The following is a 27,701-nucleotide window of genomic DNA, read 5'->3' as shown; positions in this document are numbered from 1 at the left end:
ATTCAGACTGGAAGGAGGAAGGGCTAGGGATTGTCTGAAGATCCGAGAGAAGCGTCCTCTTCCTGGCAACCTTCCACTGTCCTCTGGGCTCCCATCCTCCTGCACCTGCCTGCAGGCTGCCAGCAGTAGACTTTAAGCAAGCGGGGGCGAGTCAGACTAGGACACTGCTGAGGGTGGGGGCGCCCCCTCCCGGCTGTCCAAGAGCTCAGACCCCGCCCTCCGCCCTCGCACCCCCCCCTCTTCACTGCCACTTCCGGCAGGCGCTGCGCTGCTGGGGGTTAGGGCGAGGATGGCGGCAGAGAACGAGGCTAGCCAGGAGAGCGCCCTAGGCGCCTACTCACCAGTGGACTACATGAGCATCACCAGCTTCCCGAGACTGCCGGAGGACGAGCCAGCGCCTGCGGCCCCACTGAGGGGTCGCAAGGACGAGGACGCCTTCCTGGGAGACCCGGATACTGGTGAGGCCCTCTGGTCCCATCTCTGCCCCGCCTTGGGGGGTGAGGGTGGGGGCTGGTGTCCCGGTGCTCCTTCTGTTCTGAGCATCCATTTCCGTTCTCCCATCTCCTTCATTCATCCTCTGCATCCCGGACCTCTCCCCTTCTTCCTCAGCCCTGTTAACTGTCTGGTGGGGAAAGGAGTATTTTTGCTTTAGAGGCGTAGGATGCGACACGGGAGGGGATGCAAGGGCTGCAGCAGGAGGGGTTATGATTACCTTTTAGGAAGAACCTATTGAGAAGGAAGGGATGCTGGAGGGGAGAGCTTAAAGAACAGCTGTGGCCACCTGGTAAAGGCTTTTCTCTAGCCACAGAGGACAGGATAGAAGAAGCCAAGTAGGAGACTGCAGCAGGCGGGATGGAGTCTAGATCTTAAGGAGAACTTCACCACAGCCAGGGATTATGGGAAGCAGAGTGTCCGGAGAAGAGCTGAGAATCTATCTCTTGATGTCCAGAGAGGGGTAAAGAAAATATGATTCCTCTCTATCTGAGAATTCTGGGTATTGGGCAACAAGGGGATAGACGGCATGACCTCTCAAAGTCCTTGGGGACTGACTACAGTGCCTTGGTTGTTCTGTGGATTACCCTACCCCTCTCGGAGATGTGGATCTGGCCTGGATGTTAGTCAGGTTGGTAGGAGCTTCTGGTCAGCAACAAGATCTGTTCCCCAAGAAGCAAGTTTCCAAATTTTACTATGTTCTCAACCCTCTGCAGAAACTGAAGGAGACCAAGGTTGGGAAGGAAGCCGGGCTTGAGAGAGAGCTGGGGACCAAGAGATCTTTTGGTGTTCCTTCCCTAGTGCTGCCTCTCTGTCCATGTGGCCCAGCTCTGTTCCCCACCGTTCTTCATCCTGCATCCCTCTGCCCTCTTTCCCTCAACGTCACTTCCTGGCTTAGAGCATTCTTCTGCTTCCCTCTCCGACTGCCTCCTGGTGGTGCCTGCACTTGAGCTTTATCCCTTTCTACACTGAAGGATGCTGCTCCAGCTCTTCCCAGTCTAGCTCTGCCATTGTCACTCCTGGCCTGGCAACTGGGAATCCTCTCCCCTGCTTTCTGACCGCCATATCCCACCAACCTGACTGGATCTCACTTTACCCGTGGTGGGATTAAGAATGGGGTGTGGAGACTTTGGGTCCTCAAATCTCAGAGCTGCCTGTCAAAACTAATTTTCTTGGGGGAACAGGGTAGCCTTGGCGGTACAAGAGAGGATGTGGGAAAGGATGTCTGGGTGGAACCAGCCTCCTGGTCATCGATTGACACCAACTACCTGGTCAATCTGAGTTTTCTAGTCAGAGATGAAGAGCAGAGCAGTACTTACTCACTACAGTATAGCGGGTGTGCCTACCCTTTACCCTGCCTTCCCTTTTTCCTCTACCTCTACAAAAGATATCCATCTGTCCTAAATAACAGTGTGACCTTTGACCTGTCTTCTGGCCCCTTGTTAAAGTCACTGCCTTATAAAAAAAATCCTGTGGTTGTTTATTTGTGCAGTGAGGTTCTACTACTTGTCTACGAGGCCTCTAAGGGCAGGGATTGTGGCTTTTTTTTTTTTTTTTAATCCGCTATTCTTTCTCCAGCATTCAGCAAAGTGTTGGGTACTCAGGAAAAGAGAGAAGCTGCCAAGATGATCTGGAATGGAGTTCCCAAACCTCGGGAATGCCTTGGAGGAGTTCAGTGTAGGCTGTGTCCTGATGTGGGTGAAATTCAATAAAGAGGGGCTGGAGGCATAACTCGGTGGTAGAACACTCGCCTAGAAATTGAGCGTAGAGGCTGGTTACCCAAGCTCCAGGGAACTTAAACTTTATCGCAAGGGTGTACACCAAAGTTCTCGGGACTTGTGTTGGAGGGCCTTGCCATCAGAACAGTATGAGTGTTTGATGCCATGCCACCTAGGCCTGTTTCCAAATCCCAAGACTCTTTTAGTCTAGCTAGACTAGCTTGTGGGCTGACAGGACCTTCTCTATTCTCAGCCTAGTAGTGCCACCTAGTGGCACTGCCCTGTCTTCTTAGCCAGGACCTTGGCTGGGCCTGGGTAGCCTGTAGCCCAGCAGAATTCTCCAGAATCACACGCACCCCACAGCAGGCCCCGTCCAAAGTTAGGAAATGCTTCCTTTCGTCCACACGGAAGCCACACGGGTCTTCCTCTCCAGGCATTAGTCTCCAGGTATCTTATAGATACCCAACAGTCAACATTCTAGGCTGAAATCAGCATGTCTTCCCCACACGCTTCTTTTTTGTCCAGCGACATTCTCAGTAGGTGGCACTGCCCTTCGGAGTCCACAGTAGATGCCCAGAAGCCACCTTTGAGTCTTTCCCTCTGTTCTTCGCACTTTCAAAATGTGACCTGTTTTTTTTTTTTATATCCTCCCTCCTAAGAGTCTCCTAAATTCCATCTGACCACCATGTCATCACCTGTCACACCCGCGTGACTCCTAAGTCACACAGCTGTACCTCCTGCCACCGCCCTCACCTCAAGTTCACATACCACTCCGCTCTTCTGGTCATGTCACCCCAAGTTCAGAAATCTCCCCTTTAAGGGAGTTCCAGTCCAGCCTAGGATGTGTTACAACCTGTTTTTGAAAAACATGGAAGAGAAAGAAAATTAAATACTTTAAAGATAGGCTATCTTGAGACAGCAATGCCTTGTGACTCACTAATTCAGGATAATCAAAACTAAACCCACCTTCCTCTGAACGCATACAGGGCTTTTGTTTGTTAAGAGACTAAGATCTTACTCTGTAGCTCAGGCTGGGCTGGAATTTATTATATAGTCAAGGCTGGCCTGGAACTCGCTATTGCAACCCACACTGGCTTCAAACTTGTTGCAGCCTGGATGCTTCAGTTTCCTGAGCTCTGGGATTGTAAAGTCAGCCACAAGCCTGTCTCTAATAAACTTTTTTTCTTCTGGCCCCAAACCAATCTTTGCCCAGTATGTCACTCTTGCTTTTATCAATGGTATTGTTGCCCTACTATGCATGCAGGGCACATGGTATGTGTCTCCCTCCCCCCACCATTTTTATTTTTTCTCAGTATATAATTTTGCTAAATAAATGGGTAACTTGATATGTTGAATAATCTTAGATCTAGTTGTGGTGGGGCCTTTTAAAGCAAGTACCTGGAAATAGCAACTAAAATTAGCTAGTAAGGTTGGATCTTCTTCTTCTTCTTTCTTTATATATATATATATATATATATATATATATATATTGCCCAACCTCAACATCAGTTACCATAATGGAAGACATGGCAGATTTTGTAGTTGTTTGTTCTGATATCTTAGTAATTAATCAATAGCTGTCACTGGTACTGATACAGACATAACAACAACAACAACAACCACAATAACAAATGAAGCTAGGCATAGGGAGATGGCTGGCCTTAACCCTCAAATTGTTAGGAGATGGAATAAAAGTGAAAGCAACACAAGAATCCATGTAATGAATTTAATGACAGTCAAATAGCTTGGTCTCTGCTGGACACCACTGGCCTCACTCTAAACATCCTATTCATGCTACTCACAATACCGGTAGCATCACTCTTTTTTTTTTTTAATTTATTGATATATTTATTTACATTTCAAATGATTTCCCCTTTTCTGGACCCCCACTCCCCGAAAGTCCCATCAGTCCCCTTCCCTCCCCCTGTTTTCCCACCCAACCCTTCCCCCTTCCCTGTTCTGATTTTGCTCTATACTGCTTCACTGAGTCTTTTCAGAACAAGGGGCCACTCCTCCGTTCTTCTTGTACCTCATTTGATGTGTGGATTATGTTTTGGGTATTCCAGTTTTCTAGGTTAATATCCACTATTAGTGAGTGCATACCATGATTCACCTTTTGAGTCTGGGTTACCTCACTTAGTATGATGCTCTCTAGCTCCATCCATTTGCCTAAGAATTTCATGAATTCATTGTTTCTAATGGCTGAATAGTACTCTTCTTCTTCTTCTTCTTCTTCTTCTTCTTCTTCTTCTTCTTCTTCTCCTCCTCCTCCTCCTCCTCCTCCTCCTCCTCCTCCTCCTCTTCTTCTTCCTGTTCTTCCTCCTCCTCCTCCTTCTCCTCCTCTTCTTCTTCCTGTTCTTCCTCCTCCTCCTCCTTCTCCTCCTCTTCTTCTTGAGACAAGGTCTCATTTATCCCAGGAGAGCTTTGATCACCTGATCCTTCTGCCTCTACTTCCCAAGTGCAGGGATCACAGGCATAAACCTCTACATTCACCCAGCTGACTGGATCGGTTTGGGGGATTGGAAATAGCTGCCAGTGCCACATGAATCAATAGAAAGGAGGGCATCAAGTGACACAGAAAGGTGACATCAAGGCCTCTATTCTCCCACGTAGTCTTATCATGGCTACAGACAGGCAGGACCACTTAGCTTCAGTTTCTTCATCTGTAAAGTGAGGGAAGCGGAGCCTAGCTCATGAAGTCATGAGAATACTTCATTAAAGAAATACATGCAAAATACCTGGGGTATCATCAGCTTCAATAGTACAAGCTCTTGCTGGGGAGGTAGTGCCGTGGGTAAAGCCCTTGCTGCTTAAGTGTGTGCACCTTAGTTCAAATCTCCAGAACCCAACTGAAAAGCTAGGCATAACCCCGCTTCCACAGTGAGATGGAGGATGGAGACAGGGACCACTCAGCAGCACATGGGCCAGTTAGTCTGGTGCACACAGCTGCAAGTAAGAGACTCTGTCAAGCAAGATGGGAGACCAGGACTAATGCCCAAGGCCGTCCGCTAACTTCCACACGTGCCTGAGTGCCTGAAGTTACAAGAGCATACATGTCTGTGAACACACATCAGATACCCATATGTCATACACACACTTACGCATACTTGATACAATAAGTAAATACAAGTTCAAGCTCCTCTTGCCCTTCTTTTGATGCTTATAAGGATTTTGTATCCACATTAGATATTTAACATTTGCTTTTGGCTTTGGTTTTTTGTTTTTTTTTTTTTAATGAATTCTCATCTACAGACTGCTAGTAGTGATGTTGAGGTTTAGAGACAAGCATGATTATCTCACATGCGATGCATGTGTAATCCAAGGGATAACAAACTTTTTGAAAAGTATTTTGGTATTTTATGTATGTGGGGGTTTTGCCTGCATGTCTGTGCAGCACATGCATGAAGAGCCCAAGGAGGTGAGAAGGGGGCATTGGATTCCCTGGAACTGGAGTTATAGACCCTTGTGAATCTCTATGTGGGTGCTGGAAACCAAACCCAGGCCTTCTAGAATATCTCCGCTTTACCTCTGGGCCACCTCTCCAGCCAGTCTGACAAGCTGTTTTTAAAAGATAAAAAGTTAAAAACAGGTATATATGCAGCCAAAACACATATATATATAAAATTACAATAAGAAATGTAAAAATCAAAAGATTAAAAAAAAACAAAGTACATATTATTTGCTTAATGTAAAAACAAAATAAAATATTGAAGGAAGTAAAAGTCCCCTTCTCTTATTTTTTTTCCCCCAAGGCAGGATTTCTCTGTGTAGCCCTGGCTGTCCTGGAACTCACTCTGTAGACCAGGCTGGCCTTGAACTCAGAGATCTCCTTGCCTCTGCCTCCAGAGTGCTGGGATTAAAAGCATGTGCCACCATGTCCAGTCTATTCTTTTAAAGACATATTTTTATGTTTGATTAGGTGTATGTGTGGGTATCTGCATTTGGTACAGTACCCATAGAGACCCGAGATGTCAGATCCCCTGGAGCGGGAGCCATAGACAGTTATGAATCACCCAGTATAGTCGCTGGGAACTAAACCCCAGTTCTTTGCAAGAACAGCACATGTTCTTAGCCTCAGAGCCAGTTATCCAGTCTGATCCTCCAGTTCCTTTTGGCTTTGGAGACTGGGTCTCTCTCTATGAAACTCTGGCTCTCCTGGTACTTACTGTGTAGACCAGGCTGTCCTGGAACTCACTGATCCACCTGCCTCTACCTCCTGAGTGCCGTGATTAAAGGTATGCACCACCACATCCAGCCATCCTCCAATTCTTATTTCTGTGTAGTTTTTACTTTTTATTTCAAAGTATATATGTTAAAAATTTTAAAGATATAAATGCTGAAGAGCTACCTCAATTGGAGTCCACATTAAGAAAAAAAAAGCCAGGTGTGGTGCCAGCAAAATGGCATAAAGCTTGACACAGAGTGCAAGACCAGGACCCACACGGTGGAAGGAGAGAACCAACTCCTGCAAGGTGTCCTCTGCTCTTCCCAGGAGGGCATGTACGCACACTTGCACACACACATGCAATGTGTAAGCTCATGTGCATGCACACAGAAGATGAAAATAGAAAGGGATCAGGTTGTGGAGATGGTTCAGAAGATAAAAGCCCTTGTGGTGCAAAGCTGATGACTTGACCCACCAAACCCAATGAAAACCAGATGTGGTGATTCGCATCTCTAATCCCCAAACTCCTTCAGTAAGATATGAGGCAGATGCTGGGCGGTGGTGGTGCACGCCTGTAATCCCAGCATTTGGGAGGCAGAGGCAGGAGGATTTCTGAGTTTGAGGCCAGCCTGGTCTACAGAGTGAGTTCCAGGACAGCCAGGGCTACACAGAGAAAGCCTGTCTCGAAAAACAAAAAACAAAGAACAAAAAACAAACAAAAACAAACAAAAAGATAGGAGGCAGACATAGAAGAACTGTCTGGAAGCTGCCAGCTCTCTGGCTTGGGGTTGAAAAGCAGCAGAAACAAGAAGGGCACCTCTGCCTCAATTGCTGAAAGATGAGAAGCAGCCTCAGAAAGCTGTCTTCTGACTGTCGCATGTGCTGTGCAGACACTCCTTCTCTCAGTTGTGTCTGCCCTCCCCCCCCACACACACTAATAATGATAAATTTAAAACTATTTTTTAGAAGAAGGAATTTAAGTCAGATGTGGCAGCTCACCTCCCCCACCCCATACGAGGTAGAGACAGGTAGATTGCCTCAAGTTGTAGGCCAGCCTAGGCTACTTAGAGAGCTCAAAGTCAGTTAAAGCTAGCTGTCACACACACACACACACACACACACACACACACACAAGTAAATAAAAATGTAAGGGCTAGAGAGATGGCTCAGTGGTTAAGAGCACTGACTGCTCTTCCAGGGGTCCTGAGTTCAATTCTCAGAAACCACATGGTAGCTCACAACCATCTGTAATGGGATCTGATGCCTCTTCTGGTGTGTCTGAAGACAGCTACAGTGTACTCATGTAAATAAAGTAAATCATAATAAATAAATAAATAAAATGTAAGTAAATTTTTTCAATCAGAATGTTCACTCACCTTATTCCTACCTACCATATCTTTTCCTAAAAGTGGCCACTTTTAGAATTAAATATTAGAAATGGGTTCTAATATTTTTTGCACATACTGTTTTATTTATTATATGATTTTGTTTTTTTAATTATTAATATTTATGGAGGTCCTTAAACATCTTTAAACAAGTCAAAGACCTTGGATTTTTATCAAGTAAACATGAAAAAATATGGCTGTTGAGGGTTTTTTTGTTGTTTTGTTTTGGTTTTTTTTTTGGGTTTTTTTTTTTTTTTTTAGACAGGGTTTCTTTGTGAAGCCCTGGCTGTCCTGGAGCTCACTCTGTAGACTGGCCTCAAACTCAGAAATCCACCTGCCTCTGCCTCCCAAGTGCCAGGATTAAAGGCATGAGCCACCACCGCCCGGTGGCAGTCGAGTTTTAATATAATCAAATGTTTAAACTATAAGAACTTACTGTGTATACATTAAATAAGTAAGGCATCCTCTTCCTTGTTTGCAAATATCTAGAACTTGTAGGCCACTGGGGAATGGGATTAGGGTGATAGCACCTAGAGGAGAGGACTTGGGTAAGAGAAGGTGTTTGTACCACTGAGTGTGTGTGTGGAGGCCAGGGCAAGAGCTGCATCTTCCTGCACACTCTCTGCCTCACCCCCTGCGGGAACCGCAGCTCCCCTTTTCAGCTAGACTGGCTGGGGAGCTCAGGATGGCCCTGTCTCTGTCGCACACTGCTGGACCTACAGGCGCGCGCACAGCTTGCCCAGCATTCTACATGGGTAAAAAAAAAGGAGAGGACTCTCTGAGTACATCAGCTCGGATCCTGCAGCCAGCCCGGGTTAGGGATTAGCTGTGTTGTTAGGATGAAGAAGGTGAGGCTCACGACTTGAAGTGCATTATCCACAAGTGGCTTTCAGAGCTCCCTCGCCTCCACTCGTGTTTTCTTCCAGCCTGCTCTTCACACAGCAGCCAGAGGGAACATATGAAGACACAAACCAGATGGCGTCTTAGTCAGGGCTCTATTGCTGTGAAGAGACACCATGACCATGGCAACTCTCAGAAAAGAAAGCATTTAGCTGGGGCTTGCTTACAGTTTCAGAGGGTAAATCTATTATCATCATGGCAGGGAGCACGGCAGCATCCAGGCAGACATGGCGCTGGAGAAGGAGCTGAACGATCTCTATTTGGATGCCCACCAGCCCTCAGTGAGGCATTGCCTGCGACAGGGCCACACCTCCTAATCTTTTCAAAATAGGGTCATTATCTGTAGGCATTCAAATACATGAGCCTTTGGGGGGCAGCATTCTTATTCAAACCACCACAGATTGCTTCACAGTCTCACAGCTCTCTAGTGACCTACCTCTCAGAGAGAGGTCAAGTCCGAGTTCTCAGCATCCACAGGACCGGTGTCCACCCTGCCTGGGTTTTTCCGCCTCTTTTGCTGCCAATGCCAGAGCCACCAGACCTTATTTCTTTCAAATGTCAAACTCGTTCCTACCTCAGGGCCTTCGAGCCGCCGTTCTCTCTCCCTGGAACACTCTATACACAATCTCTGTGTTCTCTCTTGGTGGCAGGCTCTTTTCTTATCCCTTCATTTGCAGTTCAGAAGTCAGTTCCTCATGAGGCCCTTCCCTGATTTCCCTCCTAAGCAGTTCTCCCTTCTGACATCACATTTCATGCTCTGGTGTGTGTGTGCTTGTGTGTGTGTGTGTGGTTGTGGGATGTGATGGGGGGAATGTGAGAGGGGCGAGTGTTGTAGAGGAGTGTGTGTATATGTGTATGTGTGGGGGAGTGTTTTAATTTTTTACTTGTGCATTTGTGGATGTGCGTGGGAATGTGCGTGTGAGTTGTGCGTAGGTGCGCACACACTTGCTTGTGGGAGCGCGTATGGAGGCGGAGGCCATAGTAGAACCTTGGCTATCTTCCCTCTATGGCTTGCAGCCTTACTGCCTTGAGTCAGTCTCTCACCGAGCCAGAAGCTGGTCTTCTCAGGCTAGATTGGCTGGGGAGCTAGTTTTCAGGCTCAACCTGTGTCTGCCCCATAGTGGTGTCAGGAGCATTTTAGGTGGGTGCTGGGGGTTGAACTCAGATCCCTCGTGCTTGCAGACAGAGCCAGCTCCCCAGCCCCGCGTGCTTTTTAGAACATCCCCCACAACATATTTACTTATTTATTTTCTTTTCGTCCATTGGCCTGAGACCATCTGCAAAGGTGGCAATTAGCTGCTTTAGTTATAGTAGGCTCTCATTTCTATTGACTGAATGGATGCACACTGCAAGGTCGATAGGAGCCTCCTTGTTCTGGAGGCTGATGCCCAGCTGGGACAGGATAAAGTTTCCAGGGGAGGCTGAACACCCTCACACTCCTGGCTATTCTCTGCCCGGAGTGCCAGACTCATGAACCTTGGACTGGGTATTCTCCAGAGGCAGGAATCCAACCTTTCTGAGGCCAGTTTGAGGTCTTTTTCCACCCGGAGACCGATGTCCTGCGGGCCCTAAGGTGTGCTGGAGTGGAGGAAAACTGAGCGGTGCAGGGCCGTGGGGTTTGTGTGATGGGCGGGGCGGAGCGTTGTGTGGACCGCCCAGCCCTGAGGACCACAGGGCCTGGTAGGAGGCCGCCAAACCGACACCCAGCCTCTCTACAGACCCGGACTCCTTCCTGAAGTCTGCCCGGCTTCAGAGGCTACCTTCGTCATCCTCGGAGATGGGCAGCCAGGACGGGTCACCCCTACGGGAGACGCGCAAGGACCCATTCTCGGCGGCGGCGGCCGAGTGTTCCTGCCGCCAGGACGGGCTCACGGTCATCGTCACCGCCTGCCTCACTTTCGCCACCGGTGTCACCGTGGCGCTGGTCATGCAAATCTACTTCGGGGATCCTCAGGTGAGGGGAGCAGAAGGACAGAAGGGAACTTGAGTGAAGGGGGCGAGAGGGTGATGGGGATTGCATGGCTGGGGTGGTGGGGATTGCATGGCTGGGGTGGTGGGGGGCTGTTAGGAAGTGGGAAGGGAAGAGGAAGGAAACAGCTCAAGACAAGAGGACTGGAAGAGAGTTCTGGGTTAATGGAGGTGCCTGAGGGTGGTGGAGGGCCCAACCGGTCCACTCTTCTCTTGCTCCTAGATCTTCCAGCAGGGTGCTGTGGTGACGGACGCCTCCCGTTGCACAACGCTGGGCATGGAGGTGCTCAGTAAACAGGGCTCTTCCGTGGATGCAGCTGTGGCAGCAGCCGTGTGTTTGGGGATTGTGGCTCCACACAGTTCTGGCCTGGGCGGGTAAGGAGCTGGGTAAGGACCTGGTGGAGGCCTGGGTCCCTCGGGCCTGCTTCTTGTCTCCTGGTCTATGGGCCTGGCTGCAGGTGTCTCTGGGTTTTGAGTTTAAGGCGAAGGTGGCTCCAAACTCCCTAAGGCGCCTCTTTCAATGGCTAATTTCACTCTTTTTCTCTCCCTGGACGGAGTCATAACCGCAGGCCAATATGGGAGACATGGAGGTGTGTGTTTAGAAGCTTTCATGGTTTTCCACCAGGAGAGAAGTTTTGTGATGTGATACACCGTGGGGTATCAGTTAGGGCAGCGATGCTCCAACTCTCAGGCTCACCAATCCCTGTGACTCTGATGAAGACTGTGGACCTTGCTCACAGTAAATACACCCCAGGCTCAGAGTTGTTAAGACCAAGGCTACAAATTGGGCATTCAAAAGTCAGACCCAGCACCTAGGCTGGTTTGGTTTGCACATTAAAAAATATAAAAAGTTTGCTGTTAAAATGTTGACACTTTTTCATAAAAGTCCAGATTGCTAACAGCCAACATCTCAGGAACAATCAGGAAATCCAGCAACACGAGCCCACATTCCCGTGTGGCTACAGTTAGCTGAAGTTGACCAGAGTGCTTCCCATGGTGGCCCAGGTGCTGGCCACTTGGCTATTTATCTCCCCTGCTTTCCTTAGGTTGTATCTTAGACGCACACATTTTAATTTTGCCACTCCTCCCCCCCCCCGCCCCCACCCTCAGATGTAAATAGACCACAGAAAAGGAACAAACTGACAAAAATCGTTCTCTTGGTAGGAGCAAACCACCAGGCTCTACCAACGAAAAACCCCTTCTGGCCTCACTTGGGGTTTTTTCCTTACATAATCCAGCCCTGGGGGGAGGGGGTGTACCAAGTAGGCAGGTGCAGGAAGCTGGCAGGGGTCCAGATCTGCTCTAGGGAGGGGACAGAACAGCCTGTTCCCCCAGTCTCTGCATTTTTCTTAATCAGGGATTAAAGTCTCCAGTAACCTGGGTTGCCTACCTGCTAGGTCTTACCCTTTGTAGGGTGGCTGAGTTTCCGAATCCCTGCTGGGGAGGAGGCTCCAACACCTGATCCAGTGTGGCAGACAGCCTACAACCTTCCCACAGGGGATTAAGGGAGTGGTAGTTGAATCTTTCTGAAGGGTGACACGCTCTCTTCTCTTTCCGCTTTCTGTCCTTCCCAGTGGGGGCGTGTTGCTGGTACACGATATCCGACGGAATGAGAGCCACCTCATTGATTTCCGGGAGTCTGCCCCCGGGGCCCTGAGAGAAGAGGCCCTGCAGAGATCCTGGGATACCAAGGTGGGGACCCTGGTGAGAAGGGAGGGTCTGGGGGAGGGGGAGGGGAGGTCTCCCTCATGCCCTTCTGCCAACCCGAGCATTGACATGCTCCGTATTTACTGGGGGGTGGCAAAATGAGTTGAGCGCGATGCTCTTAGTTACATAACGACAGGCAGCTTGCCTTCCCCCAATTTAAAAAATGAACAAGGACTGGTCGGTGCTGGCATTTGTCACTAAGCCTGACAACCTGTTTCATCTCCAGGACCCACATAGTGGAAAGAAAGGATGGGCTCCTACAAGTCTCCTCTGATCTACACACACCCATATCACTCACACACACACACACACACACACACACACAAATTAATAAATAAATATAATTTTAAAATTAAAATGCACAAAACAAAATTGAATGACTACTAACAGATTACACTACAACATCTTACTTCTCTGACAGTCTTACCTGTCTGGAAAAAAAGTATGAAGTCCCCTTTGAGGACCTTAAGATATGGTGCTCACCTTTAATCCAGGCACTTGGGAAGCAGAGACAGCCAGCTCTCTAAATACAAGGCCACTCTGGTCTACAGAGTGAGTTCCAAGTCAGCCAGAGCTACACAGAGAGACCAAAGTAAACAAATTTCTCTGTCTCACTCTATGCCTGATGACTATAACTTTCACAGGCTTTGTCATACTGGGAGAAAGAAACGCTAGAGGCAAAGTCACTATAGAGAGCAAAGGAGGAAAGATAGTAACTTGGAAAAGTAGGTATGTAGTGCCCTGGCAAAAACCAAACACGCCCCTGAGTTATCACAGGTCAGGTAATGGTGGTGTAAAGATGCACTCACTAAACTGAGGTGCTTTGAAAAGACAAGGGTACCTGTTAAACATGAACTGATTTTTACCTACAAAGTGTGTGCCCTGGCTTTTGGAAGGGTTTGCGTAATTTATTAAATCCCTCAACTGTGGGAGACCTTTCTGCATCTGCATATAAGAAGTCAGGGGTGAGGGAGAGGTAGGCACCCCATGGGGAAAGCTGGCCCCTCCCCTGGGATTCTTGGCCTATGTCTTTCCCCTGTGCCAGCCACTCCTGGCTTGGGGCTCTGCGGAGTTCAGCCCAGCCCCCCCCTTCCAGTGACCTGGTCTCCTCTCTCCCTCGCCTGCCCGCCTCGCCCAGCCTGGGCTCTTGGTGGGGGTCCCCGGAATGGTGAAAGGGCTACACGAAGCTCATCAGCTCTATGGCAGGTAAAGACCCTCCCCTGGGGACCAGGGGTCTCTGCCTACTTCCCTCCTTGGGTGGCCTTTTCCTGTCCTCCTGGATTCTTTCCTTCCCAACTCCCCTTCCTAATATCCCCTTCCCTTGCCAGGATTCTCCTTCCCAGGAACCCCCCTTCCCCCAGGACCCCTCCTCCTCCCCCCAGGACCTCCTCCACCCCCTGCTCTCCGGCCCCCTCAGGCTGCCCTGGTCCCAAGTCCTGGCCTTCGCAGCAGCTGTGGCCCAAGATGGCTTCAACGTGACCCATGATCTAGGTCAGTGGGGCCTGGAGGAAGGGGGGGAAGGCACAAGGTTAATGGGGAGGCCTTGAGATTTGGGCCCCAATCAAAAGGGTTCAGACTTCTTCCCTGTCCCACCCTTCCCTGGAGGCAGCCTCCAGTGAGAGGATCCAGGAGGAACCTGTACATCCCTACCAGGCTGTGACAGGCTTCCGGGGAGCCCAAACTCAGCCAGTCACTTAGCTCTCATCCACCTGACCCGTGAGTCCAGCCTTGGCACCATCCACCCAGCCTCTTAACCCCACCCCTAACCCCGCCCCCAGCTCATGCCTTGGCTGAGCAGCTGCCTCCCAATGCATCTGACCGCTTCCTGGAGACGTTCCTGCCACTGGGCCACCCACCTTTGCCTGGCTCCCTGCTGCGACGGCCTGATCTAGCCGAGGTGCTGGATATACTTGGCATCTCTGGCCCCGCTGCCTTCTACAATGGTGGCAACCTCACGCTGGAGATGGTGGCTGAGGTGAGTGTGACAGTGGGAGGTGGGGTGTTCACAGTGCCCCTGTGGCAGAGGCACCACCCTCCCCTTTATTCTCTACATAGTTTCTGGTTGTGTGCTTCATAAACAAAATTAACCTCTGGTGGGAGACATCAGACCAGTGGTTGTTAAGGACGAGAAGCACTGCCTTCTCTGTGATGTGAGGAACATAGGCAGAGATGCTCTTGAGAGAGCACAGCTGGGTTTCTCAGGGCTGGGGCCAGCTGTGCAGGGCTTGGTCCATGGTCCATTTCTTCCCAGGAAACCCAGGCCCAGTCTCAGTTCCCCTGGTTCTGGACTCCTCCCTGCTCTGTCACCAAGAACTGATGGTGATATTGACATAGGAGACTGACAGGGGGTTACCCCTAACTCCAAAGAGGCTTAGTTTGGGGTAGTAATGGGTACTGAGAATATTGTCGTACTGTGCAGCGGTGACATTTATCTAAATGTAATATACTGTGGGGATTACATAGATGTGCCGTTCAGTCATGAAGTACATTCTCCGTACTGGTCACTGTGTTTCATTAATCTGCCGGACACATAACTGTATACCAGCCAAGAAAGCTAAGGTTCACTAAGGGCAGATAAGTCTAAAGTTATATACTAGAAAGCATTTTAAAAAAGATTGATAGTGGTAATAGTAATTTAGAATTGGCATGGGCTGGAGAAATGGCTCAGTGGTGAGGAGCACTGCCTGCTCTTTTAGAAGGCTGGGTTTGCTTCCCAGCATCCACACAAACTCACAACAGTCTGCAACTCCAGTTGCCGGGAGTGGGGGGGAGATATGACGTCCTCTTCTGACTTCTGCATATATGTGGTGCACAGACACAGGTGCAGACAAAACACCTGTACCGTAAAGTAATTTTAAACAATTTAAAATCATTCTTAAAAGATTGACAATGAATGTGCTGTTGGGGATGGGATGAACACATTGATTTGTACAGGATTAGCGCCTGGGTCAGGGGAGAGTCAGCCATGTTTAACAGGGTGGGTCAATCCTGCCAAGGTCGTGCCAAGTTCTATAGTAGTCTTACTGTAGAAGAAGGCCAAACTAAGGATCAAACCTAGGGTTTGAGCATACTAGACAAGTACTCTGCCACTGAGGTATACCCCAACCCAGCCCTATCGTGTCTTTAGTTAACTATAGTAAACCGCCAGATGGTTTCTTTTGTTTGTTTGTTTGGGGGGGGGGGGTCTGTTTTTGTTTTTTGGCTTTGGTTATGGTTTTGAGATAGGGCTTTCCTATGTAGCCCTGCCTGTCTTAGAACTCCTTCTGTAGACCAGGCTGGCCTCAAACTCAGAGACCCACCTGCTGCTGCCTCTGAAGTGCTGGGATTAAAGGCTGTGAGCCACTGCCACCTAGCTAGTTTTGATAATTCTTATGTATATGGTAATTTCCTCTGCCCCTTTTTTCCTTGGGCTGGTGGGATCCCAAAGGATTAAGGAAGGAACAAAAGTTGTAACAGGCTCGTCTGTGATTGGCATGTGGCATGGGCCATCCTGTGTGCTCACGGTGATGAATGGTGATTCTCTCCCTCCAGGCTCAGCATGCAGGGGGTGTCATAACCGAGGAGGACTTCAGCAACTATAGTGCCCTCATGGAAAAGCCTGTGTGTGGAGTGTACCGAGGTGACCTCTCCCCCAGCTCCTAAGGGTCCCTACTCAGGAGAAGCTTTCCAGTTCATGGCCACATCTTTTTGGAAACTCCTTTCTCTGTCACAGGAGATAAACAGAGGAATGAGTTCCCTAGGTAGCCAACTGTTGAAACAAGCCAGAGCCATATACCTCCTGAAATAACCATGGAGTCAGTTATTAGTGATTAGGATGCGGGGGCGGGGGCACCTAGGACATGGCTTTTTTGTTGTTTTTGTTTGGGGATTTGTTATTTATTTGCTTTTTTATATACTGGGAATTGGACCTTTTACAGAGGACAAATTCCCCATTACTGAGCTGCGTCTTAGCTTTGCTTGATCTGGGTTCTGTACTGCCTCAGCTCTGTCTTCTAGCATCCTTCTCATTGACCCTGAGCTTCCTAAGAATTGTTCTAAGGGCAGAAGAAGCCCTTTAAGACAATCACAGATTTGCCTGTCATTGATGGTAAAAGACAGTTGAGACCTAGGGAGGAATGGAACAATTCAGGAACCAGTCTGAAACTTAGAAAGCCAAGCCTATGGCGTGAATGTAGTTTATGTTTGCTGACCCCCAAGGTGTGGTGTGCTAGGTCCCTTGGGAGTTCTTAGGTTCTCTCCTCTCCAGGAAGGGCAGGCTGTCTCAAGCCCTGGGCGAGGCCTCCTCTGAGTTTGTTTCCAGGCTTCTGTCTTCTTGAGTCCTCATCTAGAGGTAGTAGTATATGACACAGAGCAAAGAATGTAGCTCTGGCGTCAGAAGGCCGAGGGGAGCATCACTTGTACCTCTTGTCCTGCACTTCCCACTCTGAGGTTCCCTCCTTCAGGGGGAGACAGTAATATATCCACATCTCAGGGTGCTCACGAGGACTTGATGACATAATATGGGAAGTTGCCTTGACCACAGTGGACACTGAATCCATGGCGGAGTTTTTGTTCTCCCTCCCCAGGCTGGGATGTCTCAGCAGTCCAGTGTCTTGAGTGCTGCAGGTTCACCTGACCTCCTCTAATCCTGGCCCAGTTGATTTGTGTGCCTCAGTTTCTGTCCCTATAGAATAAGGTTGATTAGATGAGTCAGTTATTGCTGCCCGTGTTCCATGTCTCCAGTAGTGTTGTTATTCTCTTAATGTCTAACCACCAAATAGCAAAGCAGGAAGAGGAGGTTGAGGGGAAGCATCAGAGCCCTTGAACAGTTCTGTCCTGTGGGAGGGCTTGAAGGAGGTCATAGCAAACCAGGAGTCTGTAGACATTGGGTCACCTGTTCCTGCTTTGCCAGCGACTTGCAGTGGGACTCTCAGCAGGCCACAGATTTAACATGTGTGCTGCCAAAGTGAACACGACCCGGCTCTTCAATCTTAGTTTTCTCCTACAGCAGCCGAGGCGCTGCCTTTGGCCAGCATGTGACCTTCAGTGGGTCCCTTTGCCTCTAAGTGGTTCCTTTTCTCATCTGAGGGCTGTCACTGTGTGTGTAATGGTGAATGGTGTATGAGAGGCGGGCTATATGAAGATGATTTGACCCCTTTCCTGCTATCTGGTCATTTCCTATCCTTTCAGGCCACCTGGTTCTCAGTCCCCCACCCCCACACACAGGCCCTGCCCTCATCAGTGCTCTCAATATCCTGGAGGGCTTCAACCTCACCAGCCTGGTATCTCGCGAGCAAGCGCTTCACTGGGTAGCAGAGGTAAGGCCCCCTCTTCCATCTCTCCTGGATTCGGGAACACTAGAAATGGGAAAGTGGGGCGCCTCCTTGGAGCAGGACTAAAACACCTTTGAGTTTTGAGGATCCCCCAAGTGGGGGTGCTGGAAGGGGCCTGGCAGCCTTTTCCCCATCCCTGCTGTGTTTTCAGACCCTGAAGATTGCATTGGCCCTGGCTAGCAGACTGGGAGACCCTGTCTATGATTCTACCATCACTGAGAGCATGGACGACATGCTCAGGTTTGTCTGAGTTCGGCCCTGGGTGCTGCAGGAACCGGGAGAGGCATGGGAGATGTGGGAGAAGGGACTGGGCAAAAAGCTCATGAAGTCTCAAGTCCCTTTCAGCTGAGCCCTAACTGTGTGACACGTGGTGCCTCGGGCTGCATCACCTTCCCTGTCTGCAGTGAGTTAGTCAACTGCTTGTGAACCCACTGGACCTTTGCATGACCTTAACCTGCACAGGCGCAGCTGTCCTCTGCTGTCCTCCACTTAGAGTGGAAAAGGGAAAGCCCAAGAGCCACACAGCAGTCTCTGTGCAGATGCTGGAGGTGATGGGGATTCTGAGTGGCTGTGTAGATGCTGGCGGTGATGGGGCTTCTGAGTGGCTGTATTTTTGTCCAAAGCACAGTGGTGAGATCACGCTCCGAGAGACTGCCTCTGTTAGACCGTCACTTTAACATTCCCTAGCTATCACTCTGGGAAAGTAATTTAAACTCACTATGTCTGACTACATAAGGAGCCTGGCACTCCTGTATCCACTCTGAGGTTTTGATGATAATAACATGTAAATCAATAAGAGAACACACACATATATATAAAGATAACATTTTAGGTATTTAGTACATTCACTGGGAACATAGTAAATGTACAATAAATGCAATTTATTATTACTAATTGGCCATAAAAGTAAGAGTGGATTGACTGTTTGACTATGACTGTACCTGACTTACAGTCTACCTCCAAGAACATCACAAGCCAAAAAATATAGCTAATGTAAATTTGTACTGTTACTCAAACACCACTCTGTGAATTAAATTGTAAGCAACTTATAATTTAAAAGCAAACAGATGGAGACTGAGAGGCTTTGGAGAAAGGGATGCAGAGTTGCAGGTGGCAGGAATAAGTCCAAGGTCTGTTACACAGCATGGTGACTAGTTAATGACAAGCTATTATATTTTGAATAATAAAGAGTTAGGTATTTTGACTACAGAAATGGTAACTGTGGACTATCACAGTTGTTAGCTAGATTTGACCCTTCCTCCACTTGTAAACACCTCCTCAAAACATCATACAGGTGTTTTGTGCCTGTAATTCCAGCATTCAGGAGGATGAGGCAGGAGGATTGCCATAAGTTCAAGGTCAGCTGGGGCTACATAGTAAGTTGTGGGTCAACCTGAGCTAAAGTGAGCTGCTGTATATGAAATACATTTAATTGTAGCAGTCCAGTTTAAAAAATACAGAGACGGGGGAGGTATCTCGGTGGGTAGATTCCCTTACAGCATTAGTGTGGGGACCTTAGTTAAAAATCTGCAGAACCCATATAAAAACCTGGCATGGGTGTCTGTAATTCTAGTAACCATGAAAAGCAAAAGTGGGAGATGGAGATAGAATTCCCAGAAGCTAGCCTGCCGCAAACAAAGTGATCAGTGAAGGCAGACACCTGTGGTTGTCCTCTGACCTCCATATGTACATCTTGTAATGTGTATACCAAGGCAGGCTTGTGCGCTTGAGCACACACAGGCACACACACACACACACACACACACACACACACACACACAAGATAATATCATGTTGAGTTCCAGAATTCACATAGTACATACACTTATAACAAAAGTCAGTATCATACTGGACACCAGAATTGTAGGGGCAGAGGCAGGCAGATCTTTGAATTTAAGGCTAGCTAGCCTAGTATACATAATGAGTACCAGGACAGCCAGGGCTAGAAAGAGAGATTCTGTCTCAAAAAGGACAAGCAAAAGTTAATATCACTTATGGAAACAAGGTGAAAGTAAGAGCAATGAGAACTAGTGAGCATCAAAGCAACCAGGACACGCCCTGGACACGCCCTGGACACTCAGCTTTCCCACCCAGAGCCCCGAGGTCACGGCAGAGGCATGGACATTCGGCGTTTGCCCAAACCACTCTGCATGGTCACCAGCCTGTTGGGTTGAAAACCAAATGAATGTCTTTGGTAATCCTTGCTAACTTATCATTTCCTGATCACCACAAATAACCAACACATGGTTAGTAGCACTGATAATGGAGAAGCCCTCAGCTGGGCTTACAGCTCTAAAACATGCCTGCATTTCCATGACTCACACATATGCAGCTATTTCGGCCAGTAAACAGCTATCAAGAGCTTACTGTGTATTCTTTGCCTTGCAAACAGACAAAAATAAAAACAAAACAAATTAACAACAGATAAAAGATCCCCATATACAAAAATCTTTCCTCAACTGCTGGTTTCTCTCCTTCCCTGTCCTGCTCTCTCCCCCTCTCTCTCCCTCTCCCCCTCCCTCTTCCCTCCTCCTTTTGGGATAGAATCTTGCTATATAGCCAAGTCCATCCTAGAACTCCATTTTAGTTCTGATCTAGCACTTAAGAATCTTCCACTTCTACTTCCTAAGCGTCACAATTACAACTATGAATTGACACTCTGGCTTCTCACTAAACATTTTTTAAACAGTTTTCTTTTTCATTTTTTAAAAAAGATTTATTTTATTTATATAAGTACACTGTAGCTGTCTTCAGACACACCAGAAGAAGGTGTCAGATCTCATTACGGATGGCTGTAAGCCACCATGTGGTTGCTGGGAATTGAACTCAGGACCTCTCAAAGAGCAGTCAGTGCTCTTAACTGCTGAGCCATCTCTCTGGCCCCTCACTAAACATTTTTAAATGTTTATTTTATTTATCACTTGATGGTGATGATGGTGTGTGGTGTGTGTAGAGATCAGAGGACAGTTTTGTGGAGCCAGTTCTCCCTCGTTTCCTTTATGTGTGTTCTGGGGAACTCAGGTTGTCAGACTTAGACAGAAAGCACCTCTTACCAACTGAGCCATCTCACAGGCCCCATCGCGCTAAATTCTAAATGAACATTAGTTCCAAACCACAAACATTAGGCCAGATCAGTCAAGCTTGTTTATTCCAAGCAGATACCTTCAGAGGAGCATCCCCTGGGCCCAGACATTTTTCCATAGAGAAGAATAGAGCCAAATAACTCTTAACTCTTGATTGGAACATTAAGTAAAATAAAAGGCTGGCTCTCAGTTCTGAATAATGCCTAAATAAATTGGTTTGGTTCAGTGGTTATTTTCTCAGTGTTTCTGTACACATTAGCAGTGCCATCTCCCTCTGTAAGCTTAATATGCCAACGAAGAAGGCAGATGTGACCTCGCAGTCACAGCAGCACCACAAATAGGTGGGGTGTAATGAAATCGCCTGCCTGTGTATTCCTCTCTTTACCACTCCCTTTTCAGCAAGGTGGAGGCCGCCAACTTCCGGGGCCACATCAGTGACTCTCAGGCAGCCCCTGCCCCACTCCTGCCTGTCTATGAGCTGGACGGGGCTCCCACAGCTGCCCAGGTGCTGGTCATGGGCCCTGATGACTTCATCGTCGCCATGGTCAGGTATGCCGGCTCAGGCCTAGAACCATCGAGAAGAAATCATTCCATGCAGAATGGAAGTGGGGGCTGAGGGTGAAGGCCCCCACAGGGCTCAGCCTCCCCTCTACCCCCAGCTCCCTGAACCGACCTTTTGGAAGCGGCCTCCTCACTCCCTCCGGGATCCTTCTCAACAGCCAGATGCTCGACTTCTCCTGGCCCAACAGGACAGCTAACCACTCTGCACCCAGCCTGGTAGGGTCTTGCTTCCCATTCTCCCAGGAACCTTGAGGCTAGATGGTTCACCCAGCACTGTGGATCCTCTCCCCCACCCCCATCTCCTTTAAGAACTTCTGCTTTAAGGAAGTGGGATGTTCACTTCATTCCCACCCTTCAGTGTGACTAGGGAAAGTCTTGCCTCCTCTCTGCACAATGAGACCCCCACTTTGTGGTAGGCTGCTTCTGGCACTAGAAGTTAGGATTACATAATGCTGAGCTAATGGTGTTCAGATCTGTGGTGGGACACCAAAGGGGAATCAAGGTGTTACTGTCTGCCCGGAGCCAGCACTTCTGCCCCTGCAAGCTTCCCATAGAGCAAAGACATACCAGCGTTGTAGCGCAGCGGTTCCACTTCTCCCTTGCTCTTCCCGATAATCTTCCTAGAGCACTTCCTCTTCCACAGACAGCACATTGCTGCCAGAAAGAGGCCCATCTCCCAGGAGCTGAACTTGGGGACCTCGTAGAAGAAAGGAAGTGGGAAGGGAGGTGGGCTGGGCTTTCCCCTCTGCTCCCCTCTATAACCCCCTTTTCATCTGTCCTCTGACAACAGGAAAACTCAGTACAGCCAGGGAAGCGGCCCCTCTCTTTCCTTCTGCCCACTGTAGTCCGACCAGCAGAAGGACTCTGTGGGACCTACCTCGCTCTGGGGGCCAACGGAGCTGCTCGAGGCCTCAGTGGCCTGACCCAGGTGAGAGCTACTCCCATTATGGATCTTCCGTAGTCAGGAGCCATACTGTGACCTGGTCTGCCATGTCCCACATATTGTTCCCCATACCTTCCCAGCAATCGCAGTCTGCACTGCATTGTGCCAGGCCTATCCTGGGCCCAGATGTGCTGCCTTAGGCTTCATAATGAAAATGGGGCCCTGACACCTAGGCTGCCTGTGTTCTGTAAGCCTCAAGTCCCATCGTCCCCTGACCTGTATCTGAATAGACCGCAAGCCTTCTTGTAGGGTCCTATTTTGAAATTAAGGTTTCCTGCTATACTCCAGAATACCTCAAAACAGTTCCACGAGTGCCTTGAGCACCTGACACACAGCAGGCTCGTATTTGGACAGGTGACGTGCTAACTCTGGAATTAGAATCCCATGAGTTCAGCCTAAGTGCTGCCAGCCTTCAACTGTGGGATGCTGGGGAAATCACTTAGCCTCTCCTGAGCCTCAGTGTCCTCCTCTGTGAAGTAGAGCACAATAATGTCACAGAGGCCTTACTTAGTATTAGGCACTGTGGTGTGTGTGTATGTGTGTGATGTGTGTGGTGTATGTGTGTGATGTGTATATGTGTGTGTGGTATGTATGTGTGTGTGATGTGTGTGAGTGTGTAAGATGTGTGAGGTGTGTCTATGTGTGTGAGATGTATTTGTGTGATATGTGTTTGAGTATGTTAACCCCTTTAACTCCCCCAACATTGGGAGGAATGATTGTTTCAATTTTACACGTAAGGAAACAACCTTAGGAGTTAAGGAGTTGGCTCAATTCATTCAGCTATTGCATTTGGTAGAAAGTTGTGTTCCAAAGTTTATCTAGCCCCTAACCACCGAAATGAAGCTGCCCAGTCTGTCCTCTAAATCACCCTGTTAACCCTACCTTGTCCGGAGGAAGGGAAGGTAGCCATGGGCTAGACTATAGAAGACTAATGCTAGCAGTGCCTTTTCCTTAAACTCTGAAAGGGAGTCATGGTTTCTCTCTGGCCCTCAGAGTCATCCTCTGTAAAATGGGGACAGCTACCATAGGTCACCTGTTTCCAGGGCAGTGTAAGACTCAGATGACACACCAGCTCAGTGTGAGCTTCCTAACCACTAGAGGGTTTGGACGGAGGATGAGAGCTATGGCATCTTGAACCATTGTTTCTTTTTTTTTTTTTTTTTTTTTTTTTTTTTTTTTTTTTTTGGTTTTTCAAAGACAGGGTTTCTCTGTGTAGCTGTGGCTGTCCTGGAACTCCCTCTGTAGACCAGGCTGGCCTCGAACTCAGAAATCCGCCTGCCTCTGCCTCCCAGAGTGCTGGGATTAGAGGTGTGCATCACCACCGCCCGGCGTGAACCATTGTTTCTGAGACAGCTCTGATGCTTTTGCTCCTTGCCTGCCCACAGGTTCTACTGAATGTCCTGACCTTGAACCGGAACCTGAGTGACAGCCTGGCCCGAGGACGCCTCCACCCAGACCTGCAGACCAACCTCCTGCAGGTGGACAGTGAGTGCAGAGCAGGTTCCCATAGGGTGGGCACAGGGATGGATGGAGAAGGGCTCTTTCCAAGGGTTTCCTGCCTTGAGCAGCATTAATTTCCTTCTTGAGAAGGTTTTGGTTGGATCAATATAAGATCTGGGGATTGGAACCGTCTTGGCATTCCCTGACCTTCTAGTGTTAGGAAATCCAGGTCTCAACCCTTGAGACTTCATTTTCTCCTTTATAAAATGGCATACAGCTATATTTTTGGCAAACTTCCATTCATCAGTATATGATGCAGTACCTACTGTTTGCCAAGCATTATCCCAGCTGTGGGGGAATACTGCACTTCTAGGCAGTCAGGAAAAAATAATCAGAAACACAGAGAAGGCAAAAGCAAGTTTTGGCCACAGCATCAGGGCAGGATGCTGTAATGGGACCTATAGGGGCAGGAAGCTTTTGTCTGGTGACACTGAAGCTGAGATCTGAAGAGGAGTGACAAAGTGTCCCCCCACCCCCACACATACCAGAAACTGGGGCAGAGCTTTGTAGACTAAGAGAACAGGTGCCAAGTACTTGGAACAGGTTCGGTTTCATGTTTTTGAGAAATAAAAAGAGACCAGGGTGGGTGAGGAGACATTGAGATGAGAAAGGAGAGCAGGGGCAGGACCTTGGGTTGATGGTGAGGAGACAGAGCTGTCCTGACAACAGAGCTCCATTCTGAAGAAGCTCATGGCTTCACAGTGGAGGTGGTGACTGGCGGGCCTTGAATTAGGAGTGGGAATTCAGCATGTAGTGTTATCAGACTTTCTGGGCTGGAGGGACAATCTATGAGAGACCCAGAAAGAATGGCATTGGAGACCAGCTGTTTCCTGAGGTTACCTGTCACCTTCGTGACTTTATACCACCACTCCATCACTGTATATCCACCGATAGACTTCTTTCTGAATCAGTCACCGTTTCACAAATATAGATTTAAATTTTACACTGTACTGATCGTCTATAAACACCAGGAAGCAATCACAAATAAGGCAACTTGCCACTTAAAAACCTTAAATTAAGGAGAGAGATATAATCAATCAGTAGTTTGCATGTAAACCTTATGATCATAAATAGAGCTACAAAATAGAGTGACTCTATCTCAAAAAAAAACCCAAATAAATAGATTAATAATAATGATAATGCTTTTTCAAAAGAACCGCCTACAATTACCCTGTTTGGGGACATAAGAAGACCAAGCCTTTAAAGAGGAACAAGGGAGGTGACATTAACAAGGATTATTGTTGAGGTCTAAGCTAAGCAGCAGCCAGCTGAGGAGAGACTGCTTGCTAGCTAGGGGAGGTGGGTATGACTCAAGGCAGAACGATGAAAACCTGAACTAAGCCAGAGGTTAAGCAACCACAGTCTCACAAATACAGACTTAACTTTTACAGTGTACTGACCTTTTATAAACACTGGGAAACAATCACTATTAAGGCAACCTGCTGTTTAAAAGCCTTAAATTAAGGAGAAAGATACAGTCAATTAGTAGAAACAGTAGTAAATTATTTTTTTTAGGCCAGGCAGTGGTGGCGCACGCCTTTAACCCCAGCACTTGGGAGGCAGGCAGATTTCTGAGTTTGAAGCCAGCCTGGTCTACAGACTGAGTTCCAGGGCAGCCAAGGCTATGTGGAGAAACCTTGTCTCAAAAAACCCAATATATATATATAAAATTTTTTCAAGGGTGGGGGAAAGCAGGATTTGTTGGTGCATGTCTTTAATCCCAGCACTCAAGAGGAAGAAGCAGGCAGATCTCTGTGAGCTCAAGTCCAGCCTGGTCTACAGAGAACTTCCAGACCAGCAAGGGATACACAATGAGATACTCTCTAAAACTAACAAAACATTACAAACAGAATAAAATAGCAGGATATGGCTAGGGATGAAGCCAGCTCGGAGGTGCTTGCCCAGAACGAGGCTCTAGGGTCTACAGAGTACAATTAAAAACTTGACCTTATGGTACTTGCCCTTGGGCAGTGGAGGATCAGAAGTTCAAGGTCATCCTTGGCTACCTAGGGACATAATGAGCCTGAGGTCAACCATGGCAACATAAGACTCCCATTTCAAAAGGAAGAGAAAGGGGAGAGAAAGCAGGATAATCCTGACAGAGACTGATATTCTAGATAATGGGAAAAACTGTCAAAGATGTACCTTTGACCAAGGACAGGAATGACACAAAGGACCCAACTATGTGACCACCAGGGGGAAAGCATTCTAAACTGGAACAGTATTGGGTACAAAGGTCTGTACAGGGGAGACAGTGAGGCTGCCAGTGTGACTGGAGAGATGGACAGGCTGCCAGTAAGGCCAGAACAGTTGAGCAAAGTGGAGAAGAGAAGGAGCTGAGACGACTTCAGAAGGGACTGGTAGGCCCTACAGGCTTGGGTGGGCTTTGGCCTTTATTTTAAGACCTGCCAGAGCCATTGGAGGGTTTCTTGTGGGAGAAGAGCCCCTCCCACTCCTGTGTAGAGCTGTGAAGAAGTCAGGGCTGGGTGAGCATTAAGTAGGACATGCAGTTAGTAATCCTCCTGAGGAACGATGGCCGCTTAGCGAGAGTCCAGGCATCTTGCCATTCTTGAGAATGCCTACAGCCGGGCAGTGGTGGCGCACTCCTGTGATCCCAGCTCTCTGGGAGGCAGAGGCAGGCGGATTTCTGAGTTCAAGGCCAGCCTGGTCTACAGAGTAAGTTCCAGGACAGCCAGGGCTATACAGAGAAACCCTGTCTGGAGAAAACCAAATCCAAAAGACAAAACAAAAACAAAAACAAAAAACCCAAAACAACAACAACAACAACAAAGAATGCCTGCTTAGGCTGGGTAGTGATGGTGCACTTTAAACCCAGCATTCAAGAGGCAGAGGTGGGTGGATCTCTGTAAGTTGAGGCCAGACTGATCTACAGAGTGAGTTCCAGGACAGCCAGGGCTACTTAATAGAGACCCTGTCTCAAAACACAAGACCACAAAACAAGAATGCCTACTCATTGTTCTCCCTGACTATGAGGCTCTGAGCTCAGTGCTTCCTGTGCATTACCTCCTTTAAGCCCTTTATGTACATAAACGACTTTATATAGTAGGTTCTCTAAAGTCCCCCACTGTGCATGAGGACACTGAGGCTCACGGAAGTAAAGCAATTTATGCAAAGTCATGCAGTTCCTGCTGTTGAAACAGCTAAAACCATGACTCAGATCTGACAGCGAGGTCCCTGAGTCAGTCCTCTAATGCATGCATGCTGCGGGGATGGTTTGCAGGTGAGTTCACCGAGGAAGAGATTGAGTTCCTGGAAGCCAGGGGTCACCATGTGGAGAAGGTAGATGTCTTATCCTGGGTCCACGGCAGTCGGAGAACCAACAACTTCATCATTGGTGTGAAGGACCCTCGGAGCCCAGATGCAGCTGGAGCCACCATCCTGTAGAGCATTGGGGTGGGCGGGGTCTCTGCTCCCCGCCTTTGCATGTTCCCAGAGTCCCTCTTTCTCCCAGGTTTGGTCTCAGGGGGACCCCATGGATGCCTCAGATCAGGGGCCAGAGGGGATGCTTAGCAAACCCTATCCCAGAGTAACTGGAAAATTCTCCAACAGGAGGCCTTTGGTGGTAATGATGACATCAGCGTCCATGACCAGGCAGGCAGGACCTTGAGGAGACAGACTGTCTGTCTGTCTGTCTGTCTGTCTCCTCTCCTCTCTCAGCCATGCTACCCTTGAGCTTAGGGATGTGCTTGCAAACCCTTCTCAAGGGTCTCACAGCCCCAACACCTTCAGACTGGCCTGACCCAGGCCTTGTCTTCCAGCACCCCTTTCCTGGATCTGGCCCCATTTCTTAAGTGACTAGGATTTTTAAAAAATTGGCCATTATAGGGAGAGATAATCCTCCCCTTCCACCAGGGTGAGGCAGGGGCCTTGCATTTGAAGGTCCCCGGGCAGCCAAGTTGGGGTGGGGGTGGGGGTCAGCTCAGGGGCTTCCATTTGCAATGGGGAA

At 48.5% G+C, this 27,701-nt stretch overlaps 1 protein-coding gene across 3 annotated transcripts; it reads left to right on the top strand.

Annotated features, from left to right (window-relative positions):
* The first annotated feature begins 278 nt into the window (after positions 1–278).
* Ggt7 (gamma-glutamyltransferase 7) lies at positions 279–27,667 on the top strand. Of its 3 annotated transcripts, none has more exons than XM_052184036.1 (15): positions 279–458; positions 10,379–10,614; positions 10,852–11,003; positions 12,203–12,320; positions 13,474–13,541; positions 13,753–13,826; positions 14,114–14,310; positions 15,867–15,954; positions 17,505–17,632; positions 17,799–17,887; positions 21,130–21,279; positions 21,390–21,507; positions 22,082–22,219; positions 23,620–23,719; positions 26,976–27,667. In XM_052184036.1, the coding sequence occupies exons 1-15, from the start codon at positions 290–292 to the stop codon at positions 27,137–27,139; spliced, it is 1,989 nt and encodes a 662-aa protein (XP_052039996.1). In that variant the 5' UTR covers positions 279–289; the 3' UTR covers positions 27,140–27,667. The 3 variants fall into 3 exon arrangements, with proteins under 3 accessions (XP_052039996.1, XP_052039997.1, XP_052039998.1); XM_052184037.1 differs by having other exon boundaries at positions 23,620–23,712; positions 26,976–27,135; XM_052184038.1 differs by lacking the exons at positions 279–458; positions 10,379–10,614; positions 10,852–11,003 and having other exon boundaries at positions 12,232–12,320; positions 13,432–13,541.
* The last annotated feature ends 34 nt before the right edge of the window (positions 27,668–27,701 follow it).

This window comes from Apodemus sylvaticus, chromosome 5, assembly GCF_947179515.1.
Source record: "Apodemus sylvaticus chromosome 5, mApoSyl1.1, whole genome shotgun sequence".
In the NCBI taxonomy this organism is placed as follows: Eukaryota; Metazoa; Chordata; class Mammalia; order Rodentia; family Muridae; genus Apodemus; species Apodemus sylvaticus.
This window is presented reverse-complemented; position numbering and strand designations above follow the sequence as displayed.